A 15,655-nucleotide genomic window follows, 5' to 3' on the forward strand; every position below is an offset into this window, starting at 1 on the left:
TGATATCATTGTATCACTTTATTTTTTTTAAAAGAATACTGTACATCAAAAAAAAATAATAATGCACGTATGTTACAAAGCACCTACTGAATTGACTTAATTTTAATTAGCAGTAATGCTTAAAATAATTAGTCATATGAAAATAGGTTTTTGATGGGCCAAAATAAGAGAAGTAAGGTTTTCCTTTAGAGCCGATTAAAAATTGGGGAAGATAAGGAGATAGATGGATAAAAGACTCCAGGTTATATTAGAAAGAACAGTGAGGCTTTATTCATGGAAAGTGGGCATCAAAGAGGGGGAAATGCATCAAAGGGAACTCCATTTAAAAACTGAGAACTGTGCGACCACTCTGAATGACATTTGCCTCAGTACTGTGTGTAACACTTTGAATTTTAGTTGGGAAGAGGACAGAGAAGCTGTTGGACTCTTAGACTTTACAAACTAAAATAACTTTGTTTTGTTTCTTCCATTCTAATCAGAAGTTTGGATTCCACTTCCAAATATTGCTTTTGTATTATATTGAGATATCTAACACATTCATCTCTCCAGCCTCTCTTATCCATCTGAAAATGAGGCCATCAGACTGGAAAATGTCCAAGGATCTTTCTGCTTTGAAATACCCTAATCTTAATGTCACATTAGTTACTTGAACTGAGGGGGTGTGTACAAACTGAGGCAATGACAAGGTGGGGTGTAAAAGAGAGGGTCAGAAAAACCAATCTGAATGGATTTAGAACAAAAGAGTCCCCCAGGGTTCTTCGTCTTTTGAAATAGCTTTCATTGACCACTCTAGCCATATCTAAAATCCATTTCCCCATCCTAATGCCATTGTATCCCTAACTTGCATGACCATAAGCAAATCTGACTCAGGTAGTATTAGAAGAGACAGCTTCTTAGAAGACTCAGCTTTGACTGAAGAAATACATATATAAAGTTATACAATGAGGATTCATCGCCCTAACTTCACTGAACATATGCCTCCATCTTACACGTTATAACTTGTAGCGTTGAATTTTACTCCTCACCCTTTTTTGTTGTCGTTAACTCAGAAAGAAATAGAAGTTTTGAAATGTCTTCCTTCGTGGAAACCAAAGGACTCGAGCAACTGACAAAGTCTCCAGTGGAATTTGTAGAGTATCCTTGATTTGACGATTGACTGCTGAAATGACCCAGCCAAAGCCGCACGTGCCATTTGTTTGATTTCTGTTTTGAAAAGGAGAAGATGTCTGAAATGGCTTATGTCTGATACCTGGGTGTGATGGACAGTTTCTGGCTTCAGATGCATGGCTGAGAGGCGGGGGCTGGCATATGGAAAAGAGAACTGGTCTTGCTATAAAGGAAGCTCAGGTTTCAAGGGTATTTTCACACCATCTTTGTCCTTTGGCAATTGGCTTAATCCTTCTGAATATGGTGACACCAGTTTGCTCATTGGGTTAGGGACAGCATGTGTAAAGTGTGTAATATACTTTATACATACATAAGATATATGTACAGTGTATACACATACATGTAATAGATGTCCAATCAGAAAACAGTTGGAATGATGACAAGGATATAAATATAGAGGCACCTGCTTGGCTCATTTGGAAGAGCATGTGACTCTTGAACTTGGGGTCATAACTTTGAGCCCCACGCTGGGTATAGAGATTACACACACACACACACACACACACACACACAAAACAAAAACTTAAAAAACAGAATATAAATATATATTACTAACAATGGCTTTGTTGATAATTCTGACAACAAAAACCTTTGATTTCTATCCATAAATTAAAAATGAAACGTCTTTAAATTTTTTTATGAAAGCAATAGTAAATGCCTCAAACAGCCCAATTTCATGAAACAAGTCCTAAAATTAAAAAAAAAAAAACAAAAGTGACTTTTAGAACTCAACAAGAGGAGAGGGAGCAAATGTAAACTCCATAAACAAAGTCACACTATTAAGCATTGACTGTTTTATAGACCTTACATTAGATGTCTTATCACATTTCATCCTCACAATAAGCCTGGGATGTAGGGATTGTTCAATCTATCAAGCAGAGGAGGAAACTCACTCGGAAAAGAGCAAAATGACTTGCCCTAGATCCTATAGCTAGCAACTTCCAGAAATAAGGTGCAGGTCCTTTTATACCTAATTTACCTGCCTGAGCTCAAAATCTTAGCTGACTTCCACCAAATTTGGTAATAGGGTCATGTTTTAAGAACATAGCATTGTTTAATAACTACATAGTACTCAGTAACTAAAAGGTTCTCAAGATGGAAAACTGATTACAGTAGGAACTAACATACAAAACAAGGTCAGAACCTTCTGTGCTATCTTGACCTTGCTATCAATCATAAAGAGTACCACAGTCTTGGCAAATAGCATATAGCAAATAACCTTCTCAGAGAAGGTTAAAAAATGAGCAGAAAGCATTTCAAAAACAACCATGCAGTTCACATTATCTGCTTCCGCCAAAGACGTTATCATCCTGTCACGTGCTTTGGCACACTTGAGTTTACTCCTGTGTCCTTAATCGTTAAGCCTACCCTCAATAAAATCTCCCCCAAATTACACTGACTTTGACTTAATCGTTTTTTCTTCCTCATTAGTTTTCACCCACAAGGCTCAGCAAGGGTGCTATAGTACATTTATATTATAAAACCACATTTATTCTGTGTGTTCAGAAGTTTTTGACATTTTTCATCCACTAGCCCAATGAGATCATCAATATTCAGTTCATTTCCCAATGGAGAAAGAAGGAAGGTGGCTTCTAAGTTAATGGTATGGGCTAATTATTTTTATAATTGTATTCACTACTTAACATGATGGTCCAGATATAACAAAATGCAGCTCAGCAGGATATATCCAAAAGGAACCCGTGTGGATTCATCCAACTACATGCCTCAGCTCTTCTGGAATGCTGGTTGCCAAATGGTTGCACTTAATTTTCAAACTGTGGGTAAGTAGCACAGTTAAAGCTCATTTCCATTCTGTTAGAAAGCTGTATTTCCAGACTTGACTGAAAAGCAAACAGAAGCAGATTTCAATGAAGGGAAAATATCACTGCAAAAGAAAAATAGCTTTTGAAAATGGAGAAATTATCTTTAATAGTTTATAACCAAGTCTTTATTTCTAGTGGTTCCATATTCCTTTCAAACAAAAATCTTTCTGCTTTTTAAAGTAATATGTATATATTGCAGGATATTTGGAAAATTCAGAAAAGTATAAAGAAACAATAAAACTGCCCAGGAACACTGCCACTCAGAAAATCAACACTCAACTTTCAGCTTTGTAATCTGTAAGGATTTGGGGTTATGTATATACATGCTTTTTCATTTGTTTAAAATGTGTATGTATTTAAATACTATACAGAGATAAAAATTTTAATAGCTGTATATTAAGCACGTTTCACAATTCACTCAAACCCATTTCCTATCTCTGGACATTAGGGAATTTTTTTTCTACTATAAATAATTCTCAGAGAACATCTTGAATATAAATTGTCAAGTGTATATCCTAATGTTCTTTTGGAAAAGTTCCTAAAATAGAATTACTCTGTTAAAGTAAGTGAATGTTTCAAGAATCTTCGTATAATATACAAAATTGTCCATCAAAAATGTTGGGCATTTACCAAAAAAATACAAAACACTAATTCAAAGGGATACATGCACCCCTATGTGTATTGCAGCATTATTTAAAAGAGCCAAATTATGGAAGCATCCGTTGATAGAGGAATGGGTAAGGCACATACGGTATATATATATATATATAATATATATATATATGTATAATATATAAATATATATATAAATATAAATATATATATATAAATATATATGTATGTAGGAATATTATTCAGCCATAAAAAGAATGACATCTTGCCTTTTGCAACAGCATAGATAAAACTAGAGAGTATAATGCTAAGTAAAATAAGCTTGGTCAGAGAAAGACAAATACCGTATGATCTCACTCATATGTGGAATTTAGGAAACAAAACAAGTGAGCAAAGGAGAAAAAGAGAGAGACAAACCAAAAAACAGACACTTAACTATAGAGAACAAACTGATGGTTACTGGATGGGAAAGGGGTGAGGGGATGGGTGAAATAGGTGATGGTGATTAAGAGTACATTTATCATGATGAAAAAAAAATAAAATGATTTTTAAAAATCTGTGCCTTTAACAAATTCAAAAAAAAATGTTACACTGGATTTCTCTTCCATCAGCAGTATATGATATGAAGTATTCTCTCTCATTTGAGATTTCAGTTAAGTGTTATAATTAAATAATAATAATACTAATAATATTCCAGACAAAATATTTTCTCATTGTTGCTTTAATTTTACTTCTTTGATTATTATTTAGGTTGAACATTTTAAATATGTGTTTCGATTTTTACATTTGTGTTTTTATAAACTGCGTATTTAGGACTATTGTCAATTTTCTATCCACTTACAACAGCGCTTTTTATATAATGGGCATGTTGTCATATTTCATGAAACAGAAGAGATTGGGTTGATTCATGTTTTATTTTATGGAGTCTTGGCTTACTTTTATTGTTATAGTCTTTCTGCCCCAGGATTAGACCCAGATTACTTCTGTTTCTCTCATGTTTTTTTTTCTTTTAATTTGTAATTTGAGTCTTTCAACCATCCAAATTTAATTTTAGTATATAATCTCAGTAAGAAATCAATCCTTTTTTACACTAAACTGAAATTACTTAGTAGATGTAGCTTTTTGGCAGGTGATTAATTTGGGTCCATTCTTTTCCAGTTATATTCTTCTCTACTAATAAATTTGTCTGCCTTCCTGGAGCCAATAGCTCACTGTTATTGTTGTAATGCTTAATAATATGGTCTAATATCTGGAAGTGGAGATTCTCCTTCATGGCTATTAATTTTTAGTACTTGTCTTGCCATTGCCAGTGGGATCCCTATTCCAAATGAATTTAATTTACTTACTATTATTTCCCTTGCTCTCACTGAGAAAGAAATGGGATTGTGCATAAAATCACATTAAATTTACATTAGTTTAATTGTTATATTGTTTCCCTCTCCCCACTGAAAAAAAATATTTTGTTTAAAATCACATTCAATTTTGAATTTTAAGAAGTATTAAGAAAACTGTCACCTTTTATTTTTTTTTTTTTTAGCACTGAAAGAATGTTTTTCTCTTCATTTTAAAAATTCTTACATTGTGTCTCCCTCTTTCTGTCCCTCACCTGCTTGCACTCTTTCTCTCTCTCTCAAAAATAAATATTAAAAAGTTTGTATAATATAAATAAATAAATAAATAAATAAATAAATAGAAATTCTTACATTAGGTCTCTCAGCAAAATCACTTGTCTTCATCTGAGAGATAGTTTCTTTAGATGAAAGCCTTTTTTTTAAACATTATGTTTTTAACAGATTGCTTTTGGATATTGATATTTGTATATTTATTTTATAAATAAGTTCATTTTATAATCACCCTTCTAAACTCTCATAATAACTTATTTTGCTGGTAGCTTCTGTTGTTTTTTTTCAGATACACAATCACAATGTAATCACATCTATGTTTTTTTCCCTTCCTAGTGCTTTGGACTGACCATTCTACAATCGTATTAAACAATAGTATTAAGAGTGGGCAGCTTTGAGTAGATGTTGGCTATGACTGAGACAGATATTCTCTCACACACTAAAGGAGTACAATAGTCCCCCTTATCCATAGTTTCATTCATCCTGGTTTCAGTTACCTGTGGTCAACCAGGATCTGGAAGCAGATGATCCTCCTTCTGACTTACTGTCTGGTCAAAAGTAGCCTATCACTACATCTACATCATAATGCCTACATCATTCACCTCACTTCCTCTCATCCTGTAGGCATTTTATCATCTCATAAACATCACAAAAAGAAGGGTGAGTACAGTACATTAGGTCACTTATCTTAAGGGGTGCTTGGGTGGCTCAGTCGGTTTGAGTGTCTGACTTCAGCTCAGGTCATGATCTCACAGTTCATGAGTTCGAGCCCTGCATCAGGCTCCGTGCTGACAGCTTGAAGCCTGCTTTGGCTTCTGTGTCATGCTGTCTCTGTGCCCTTCTGCTCATGCTCTCTCTGTCTCTCTCAAAATTAAATAAACACTAAAAAATTTAAACATATCTTGAGAGAGAGACCATATTCACATAACTATTATTACAGTATATTGTTATTATTGTTCTATTTTATTATTATTGTTAATATCTTATCGTGCCTAATTTATAAGTTAAACTTTATCATAGCTATGTATGTATAGGAAAAAAACATAATATATGTAGAGTTTGGTACTATCTGTGGTTTCAGACATCCACTGGGGTCTTAGAACATATCTCCCATGGTTAAGTGGGGACTACTGTATGCACCCGTCCTAATTGACTAATAGTGTTTGAGGAATTTATGTTAATGTTATCAAATGCCATTTGGCATTTATTGGGATGATGATATATTCATTTCTTCTTTTGTGAGTAAATATATCTCCCAATAAGTAATTATCCTTTTGTTCCTGGAATAAATGTTACTTTCTTGTTGTGTGTTATTTTTTAGAATTTGCTTTTGTAATTTTTTTACACTTTTGATGTCAATTATTCTTTCAAATCCATCATTTCCTTTCCTTTTTTTTTTTGTTTGGTATTTTGCCCAATTTTAGTATCATAGTTACCATAGCTTAATAAATTGAGAGATAAAATTTCACTTATTTTCCCTGCTCTAAAAATGATTGGTTACATGGAACTTTGAAATAATCCTACCATTACCTCTCTACCATCCTCCTAAATAGAGATGAGTCATGACTCAAACAATCTAGAACAAATGGCAGCTTCCCAGATTCCCTATGACCTTAAAATGTGTTTTTTTTAACCTTACAAATTGCAATTAATGTGGACATTCATTTCATACACTGACTGAGTCTTAGGAAAACTTTTAGGAATAAGTTTTGTTCATTAGAAAGGAGTCAATGTGTAATTAGATACAGGTGGTAAGTAAAAGAAATGCAAATTAAAAAAAAGAAATCCTGGGGCCGCCTAGGTGGCTCAGAGGGTTAAGCGTCCAACTTTGACTCAGGTCATGATCTCATGGTTCGTGGATTTGAGCCCCAGGTCAGTCTGTGCTGACAGCTCAGAGCCTAGAGCCTGCTTCAGAGGCTGTGTCTCCCTCTCTCTCTGCCCCTCCCCCATTTATGCGAGAGCGCGCGCGCACGCTTTCTCTCTCTCTCTCTCTCTCAAAAGTAAATAAACATTTAAAAAATTTTTTAAGAAAAATGATAAAATATAAAGTAAAATAAAATAATAAAAATAAAATAAAATAAATTTAAAAATAATAAAGTTATAATAGTAAATAAATAAATAAAAATAAATACAATTAAAAATAAATAAACATTTTTAAAAATTTTTTAAAGAAATCCTTTTTCCTATAAATTAAAAAAAAAAAGAATTTTTTCCTTTTTGGTGAGGTGCAGGGATGTCCATGCTCAAAAGCACGGATTAGAGGCGTAAAGTGGCATGAGCTTTCTGAAGGACATCTTGGCAGGACATCAAAAAGTACACATCATTTTCCTACAACACATCTTTTGACCTAGAAATTTCACTCCTAAGACTGTCATTAATGATGGATTCAAAGATTTTAAAATGATTTAGCAAATGAATCTATTCAAAAAGAGTTTGCACAGCTGTTAAAAGTAAAGCAGACAAATATTTAGTGAAATGGACATATTACACATTCACAACATATTAGAAGAGAAAAACAGAATATACACCAACCAGTTGGCAGTGGTTCATCTTTAGATTTGGAGTACAGCTAGATTTTTTTCTTCTCTGTGTTTCCTAAGTTTCTACAAATGAAGAAATATTTCTTTTTAAAAAGGGTAGTAAAAATGGACTATAATACAATCTTACTTTCTTGCTCTAAACATGAATATCATCACAATAAGGTTTGTGTTTTTGATATTCAGACCTGGCTATGCAAATAAATATGGGGATGTATGAATACAATGGGAAAAGTGGCTACAGATTAAAGCCAGAGTTCATGAGGAGACCCGACAAGCACTTTGATCCATTCACTGAAGGCATCGTAGATGGGATAGTGGCCAACACTTTATCTGTGAAGGTATGTACCTCTCTATTACAAAACTGTCACCAGCAAAAGTCTTGAACATTACCCACATTGCATAAAGAAGTAAGTCATCAAAAATTTAGTTGCTAGCAATATCTCCACCTCCTTCTTGCATTTTTTTAAGGACTAATTCTCTCCAAATTACAAGTTTCAGAAGCTCCACGCATGGGATAAAGGGACTAAGCCCTACTCTTTAATAGGATAAATTGGACCCTAAATCAATAAACCAAGTTGGAGAGTCTCCATGGTCGGTCCTTTCTTTTGGTGTAAAGATCATTGACCTATGTTGGAAAAAAACCTTCTGGTCTTTTATTTCTCCATTAGTTCTAGAAAAATATCCACACTGAGAAAAATTAGAGAAAAAGTATTCTCTCAGTAAATTGCTAAAAGCTGAATAAAAGCTCTCAATTTACCATTTTGAAAATCAGGGACTTAAAACACATAGTAATGATCCTAAGTAAAAGAATTGCTTCATTAGATATATACCTGACCCTAAAATATAAATTCAAAATGATTTCTGCAGTCTTTGAAATTGATGTTATATCAGATATAATGTTTTTAGCTATAAGAAAATATTTTATACTATGAATGAAAAATCATCTTTATAAGGAGATTTATACGTGAATTCTATAAGCTCTTGGTTGTTGTGGCTGTTTCATTTACTTCTTTAAAGTTTTATTTCTTTCCTTGTTTAGCTAGATAACTGTGGAACTAAGAAATGTTTTTTATTGGACATAAATGCAATTTTCAGATTGACCTTAAACCAAAGGCATATGAAAAACTTTGTAAAAAAAAAAAAAGTAACAGTTTTACTAATTTATATCTACCCTAAGCCTATTGAGCCCATTTTTACTTTAAAATTTATGTCACTTGATACTGAACATCAAAAATAAAATTTCAATGAAGTGTTTCAAAATTATATCTTTTGAAATTACTTCACACCATGTATCTGAAGAGTAGAGTTGGCAGAATTAGAGCTCGGAGATTATGTTTATTTTAGGAAATTCTTTTCAGCAAAGGATGTTTAATTCCTGCCGAGTTTGATGAAGATAAACTCGTAAGCATCACACACTGACAAAATGCTATTTTTAGAACCCTTGTCAATTGTTGGTGTAGTTGGATCAAACTAATAATTTTGTTCTTGTCCTCCAATTCATCTTGTTTTGTGCATGTTTTCTCGCTTATTTATTTTTTTTAAATTCTACCATGACAGTGTAAGTAGTTATAAAAATAGCATAGAAAGTGAGTTGAGGGAAAACAGTTGAGACCCCAACGGATGTGAACTGTTGCCCGAGTGCAGAATGGAGGCACTGTTGCAGTTGTTGGTGTCCTTGAAATGGACAGCCCATCCTGTCTTTAACATGATAGCCAGACCCAAGATCTGGCTCATGTCCGTCCAGTGGCGCCTTTGTTTTGACCTTTTGACATAGACTTCATAGTGCCAGAATGGACTTGGGAACTCAAGAGGTGTTCCACCATCCTATGTTACTGATGGGAACATTGAGGGTTAGTGTGATTAATTTAGCTAAGGACCTCTGCTTTAATCGAACATCTTAAGCACACAGAATCCTTGGTGCATCTGATTTCCCAGTGTGACTCACATAACCTGGAAGTTTCAAATATATAAAATGTCTGTTAAGTTGTTCTCATGTAGAACCTCAAATTAAACAGAGAATGTTGCTAGCAGGTCCCACGCATTCAAGCTAAAGAGAAAATTCAGGAAAAATGAGTTATCTTGGGCAAATTCAGATGGCTTCTTCCTCGTTTTTCTCTCTAACCTGTTTGGAATTTCTGACCACATCAGCATGTAGCTACTGGCCTTGCTGAGCCGCTGAGGGCCATTCTCAGGCCACCATTGTGTCCCATTTCTAGCCCTGACATCATCTTGATAATTCTGTCCTCTTTCACAAACTTGAGCTCAGAAAGCTCTTGGCCACCAGAATATGTGATTTTAAACTCTGTTAACTCTACAATATCCATAAATTTTGTAACTAGGCAAGGATACCCATAATTGTGTGGATGGCTAACAGGTTGGGGTTAGGAGTGATGATAAGCTGGACTAGACAGTTTAAGTTAATATTTGGTTTTTGTTTTTATTATCATTGTGGCTTTGCTAAGGTGAGGGGTTTTTTTTTTCCTCTTGTAACCTCTTTAAGTATTAGAAAAACCTTTATATTTAGTTGGCTCTGAAGATCAATCTTCAATATTTAACAGATGTATCTCAAGTACAAAAAGTATAATCTCATCAAATTTTTGGTATTTGTTCATTTATTTCCTCCTATACAACTTTGTCTTATTAACTGACTCCTTCTAAACTCAGCATTTTCAAGGTTCCTCTACCAGTTCTTTAACCAAATGAAAGATTATATTTGTACATTTGCCTCTATTTCATTTTGGTTATAATTCTACCAACCAGCATTTGTACCTCCCTAAAGTATTCTCTTATATCACTTATTCATTTATCAAGACTTCCTTTTTTATTGTTTTCTAGATTATTTCAGGTCAGTTTCTTTCTGATAAGAAAGTTGGGACCTATGTGGAAGTGGATATGTTTGGTTTGCCTGTGGACACAAGGAGGAAGGCATTTAAGACCAAAACATCACAAGGAAATGCTGTAAATCCTGTCTGGGAAGAAGAGCCCATTGTGTTCAAAAAGGTTGGTCACATATCCTGGATGTGAGATATAAATGCATATTCTAGGTGTTTCACTCTGAGGGAAAAATTACATGAAGAATTATTTGTAGCTTCATTTGGGAATTTACACATTTATAAAGCAATAGCACTTTGGGGGACTATCTTAAAAGCTATTCAAGATCTCTGTGAATCACTTGTTTGGATTTTCAGAATTGTGTTGTGAATCAATTAATTCTAGTATACCTCATTTGGAAGACCAGAAAAACATATAAATTAACTCATATCCTCTCATAATACAAGTGATAAATGATACATTTTCATTGTAACTCAAATGAAGTGGGAAGCAAGGAATAATATGGTAGCAGAGAGAAGGAAGTCTGTACTTTCTTAAAAAAGAATATTAGTTAGGGGCGTCTAGGTGACTCGGTCAGTTAAGCATCCAAATCTGACTCAGGTCATGATCTCACAGTTTGCGAGTCCAAGCCCTGCATCGAGCTCTGTGCTGATAGCTTGGAGCATGGAGCCTGCTTCGAGTTCTGTGTCTCCCTCTCTCTCGCACACTCACACTCCCCCACTCACACTCTGTCTCTCTCTCTCAAAAATAAACATTTAAAAAAATTTTATATTAAAAAAATTAAACTTCATGTAATCTCTAGCCTCTGGTAGCTGATCATTCTATCTTGCCTGGATTCTGTCTGATAGAGTTAAAACCTTTTCTATATGACTGGGCCTTCTCACTGCCTTCACCAAAAAGCAAATCTTCTTCACACATGCTTGTCACACAAAGGAGGACAGTAGTCCAGTAAAAAGTGGAATTGACTATTTACCATACCCTTTGCTTTTAACTGGCCAAAAGATCTACGAAGGCCACCTTCTGCAAAGAGAGTTTTGTGTTAAAGGTCTCTGTGCTCCCACTATTTTAAATATGTTAATTGGATTTAATAACAGTGTCTACTTCATAGAGTTATTAATAAGTATTTTCTTTTTTAAAATTTTTTAAAATATTTATTTAGTGGGGGAGGGGCAGAGAGAGAGGCAGACACAGAATCCAAAGCAGGTTCCAGGCTCTGAGCTATCAGCACAGAGTCTGACGTGGGGCTTGAACTCAGAAACCTTGAGATCATGACCTGGGCCGAAGTCGGATGCTTAACTGACTGAGCCACCCAGGCACCCCAATAAGAATTTTTCTGATATAATAAAAACATTTGTAAAATATCTGGCACTTTGAAAATAGTCAATAAATGTTACTTTATTCTTCTTACCAAAAGTAAGTTTTTAAGGGTACAATTAGCCCTATGTTTTTGACACATGTTTTACATTGAAGGAGGAAAAATGAGCAATTTTTTGTTGATTATTTGGGAATTATTTATAAAGCAATCTCACTTTGAAAGCTTTCCTAAAAGCTATTCTTTTGTACTTTTGCTTTTGCTTTGAAAGTATAAAAGTAATTTGCTTTGAAAATGTAAGAGTCAATGCTCAAATAGTGATAAGACTACTAACTTTATATTTAAACATATATTTAAACCTTTATCATTTCCATCTTGAGAATGTTCATGTCAAAAGTAAATGGTCTAGGGGTGCCTGGGTGGCTCAGTCAGTTAAGCATCTGACTTGGGCTCAGGTCATGATCTCACGGCTCGTGGGTTCGAACCTACATCAGGCTCTATGCAGACAGCTCAGAGCCTGGAGCCTGCTTCGGATTCTGTGTCTCCCTCTCTCTCTGCCCACCCCCCACCCCTGCTCGTGCTCTGTCTCTGTCTCTCAAAAACAAATAAACATTAAAAAACTTTTTTTTAAAAGTAAATGGTCTACATGATGAACAAATTCCTCATCAGGACAAGGTGATGAGACATAGATGAAGCCATATCACTGGTAATCCTTTTGAAAATCAAAGTTATAGAGCAACAACTTACCTTTTTATCAGTTAGTTAAGTAGAAACTTCTATGTGAATTTGGAATGTTAGAATATGTTAGGGCATGTTAGAATATTACCTTTCTAATCCTTCCTTGCAGTTGTACCTTCTTGTAACCACGAGTGTCCTTAATGTCCCCCTAGGTGGTTCTTCCTTCTCTGGCCTGTTTGAGGATAGCAGTTTATGAAGAAGGAGGTAAATTTATCGGTCACCGGATCTTGCCTGTACAGGCAATTCGGCCAGGTACGAATAGTGTGGTGAGAAACTATTTATCAAAGTTGTAAAGAAAACCATCACTGCCATCTGTGATTATTAAAGCATGATTTAGAAAGCTATCTGAAGACTCGATGCCTTATAACAAGTGTTTTATCTTTATGCTCACAGGTCTGTGGGTTCACAGGGTGTGGCTGGGCTCAGCCACAGCTTCAGGCTGTGGTCTGGAGTTAGGTCTGTTCCACATGTGCTCATTCAGGGGCCCAGGCTGAAGGAACAGTGGCACAGTGTGGACTTTTGTGGCAATGCAGAAGGTCAAGCCTGACTCTGCAAGTTCATTTTAAGCCTCTGTTTGCACCACATCATTAACAAAGCAAAGCATATGGCTAAGCCCTAAGTCAAGATATCATGTAAAAGAATTTGGACCAATAATTCAGTCTATGACATGCAGTTTTAAATTCTCTTTTGTGGGGAAAAACATGATTGGGAAGGAAAATGATCAGAATTGACATTATTTTCCTGTCTGCTGAGAAAAAGAATATCACTCAAAACCATGCAAATTAAAATGAGAAAGAAGTGACCTGTTTGTCATCCAAAGTCATCTAAGATAAACACTTCCATCACATAGATGTTCCTGTGTTGTAACTAACATTGTGGATAAAATACGCAATGCACAGTATTAATGTCACCCTCCAGGCTATCACTACATCTGTCTGCGGAATGAGAGGAACCAGCCTCTGATGCTCCCAGCTGTCTTTGTCTACATAGAGGTGAAAGACTATGTCCCAGATACATATGCAGGTAAAAAACCTGACTCGAGGGGATATTTCCATATGGGGCCATCCATATTTTTGTGGGTTAGTGGAAGGAAAACTGGACCAAAACTAGGCAGGAAATTCTGGCCTCAGAATCGCTTCTATTTGTGTATGTATGTTTATTAAATTGCTCAAAACTTTGTGAATAAGTTTTAATTTAATTTCACTTAAGTCCCAATAAAGTATTGAGCATATTTATCTACTAGTAGTAGTATTCTTTTGGGGCCAGCACTTTCTAATCCAGGCTACCTGGTACTACAGCAGTGTATCTAGGTCTGTACAATGAATTTATCTCCAGCCAGTTTTAGAAGCCAGGTCCTTTTCGTGGGTGAGATTCTAAGTTTAGAGGAATTAACTTGTGACAATGTCAACCAGGAATCATAAATTTAAATACTTACAATGTTAAGTAGCCTAGTTGTAAGGTACTGGGGAGTGGTGGAGTCTATGGCAAACTTGGAGCACATGTCCATCCAAAGATGGCAACCATAACTCACTCCAGGTAGACAGAATCACATGTGAATGAATCTCGTACTGCCAAACATTTGGATTGTTTCGACAGTCTGGAAAACAGGTTTTTTATGTGAAAGGTCTTTATTTATGAAAGACCTATTAGGGCCAAATAGGACAAGTGTGTGGGCCATTGCTGGAATGGATGGACCTCTCAAGAAAAAAAAAAAATACAGAGCATTGAGGCATCCCAGGTTGGGGTCTGTCCAATTGGTTGTCAGAGCTGAACTCCTTTGAGTTTTATCTTCCTGATGTTGTAGCAAAGAGTCTTGACTCTTGTCCATTTCCAAAATATTGGATGGATGAGTGGGTAGTTACATGGTTAGATGGAATAGTGGAAGATCGATGATGAATCAGTGGATGGGTGGGTGAGTAGACAGGATGAATGAATGCATGGATGGATGAGTAAATGGATGGATGGTAGGTAGGATAGATGGATGGATGACTGGATGGATGAATGAATGGTGGATAATCAATATATCTAGGACCTTTGATCCTAAAATATCTCTTCCGTATTTAGATGTGATTGAAGCTTTGTCAAATCCAATACGATATGTGAATCTGATGGAGCAGAGAGCAAAGCAACTGGCTGCTCTGACACTGGAAGATGAAGAAGAAGTAAAGAAAGAGGTGAGAGAGTGTTCTAATCTTATGCATGGCATTAAGCATGATTTCCACACCCACTGGCTGGCTTTGCTTATGTAACATCACACCTCAGGAGAAGAAAATAGCACATTGGAAAACCACTTTGATGGAGCTCAGCATTAACTCATAAAACATCTACATGATTGACTGAATTGTTCATATTTCATTCTCTTCTGGTATTCTGTGGCCAACACCAGCATCATATTTTGACTACACTGAAAAGTCCACATCTTGCCATTTCAGGTGAAAGTTTCTAACTGATTTCATATTGATTAAAGGTGATTAAAGCACTTAGAAAAGAAGATGATCATCAAGTCATTTAGTATTTTCTTTTGTCTTTAATCTAAAGTGCAGGATTTTCAAAGTGCTTTTGTGACTTCTTAGAATACATAAAGTACTTAATACAAATACTTGGTGCATAGTATTGGCCATAAAATGTTTAGTATTATTATTTCATTTTATACTTATATATTATATTTCCAAATAATTGGTATATTTTTCTAAATTAGATGTCACAATGCAAAGAATTAATTAAGGAAGTTCTATAAATATTAGAAGTGAAATATAAAAATATAAGACCTCTATGTAGACTAACAACCCTTTAATTTTTAAAAAAGTGAAATATGATTTAATGATTGAAATGATACCAATATTAAACAGAGTGAAGGAAATGAGCTCTTTTTACATTTCACTTGAATATTCAGAGGATAAATTCATGGAAAAAGATGGGAAAAAATAGAGGGAGAACTATCAGAATGGGAAAAACATTTTGAAAATTGTTTGGATAACTATAATACCAAGTCCATTAAAGTTAATATTA

The 15,655-nt window shown here is 34.9% G+C and overlaps 1 protein-coding gene across 3 annotated transcripts in view; it reads left to right on the plus strand.

Annotated features, from left to right (window-relative positions):
- The window catches only part of PLCB1 (phospholipase C beta 1), a 702,259-nt gene that overhangs the window by 552,225 nt on the left and 134,379 nt on the right, over positions 1-15,655 (plus strand). For all 3 annotated transcript variants that reach the window (XM_043602867.1, XM_043602869.1, XM_043602868.1), the window contains exons 17-23: positions 1,050-1,134; positions 2,824-2,948; positions 7,948-8,102; positions 10,600-10,764; positions 12,799-12,898; positions 13,565-13,669; positions 14,711-14,820. In XM_043602867.1, the coding sequence (XP_043458802.1) occupies positions 1,050-1,134; positions 2,824-2,948; positions 7,948-8,102; positions 10,600-10,764; positions 12,799-12,898; positions 13,565-13,669; positions 14,711-14,820 (845 nt within the window). The remainder of the gene's footprint in view (positions 1-1,049; positions 1,135-2,823; positions 2,949-7,947; positions 8,103-10,599; positions 10,765-12,798; positions 12,899-13,564; positions 13,670-14,710; positions 14,821-15,655) is intronic.

Source organism: Prionailurus bengalensis, chromosome A3 (assembly GCF_016509475.1).
Source record: "Prionailurus bengalensis isolate Pbe53 chromosome A3, Fcat_Pben_1.1_paternal_pri, whole genome shotgun sequence".
In the NCBI taxonomy this organism is placed as follows: Eukaryota; Metazoa; Chordata; class Mammalia; order Carnivora; family Felidae; genus Prionailurus; species Prionailurus bengalensis.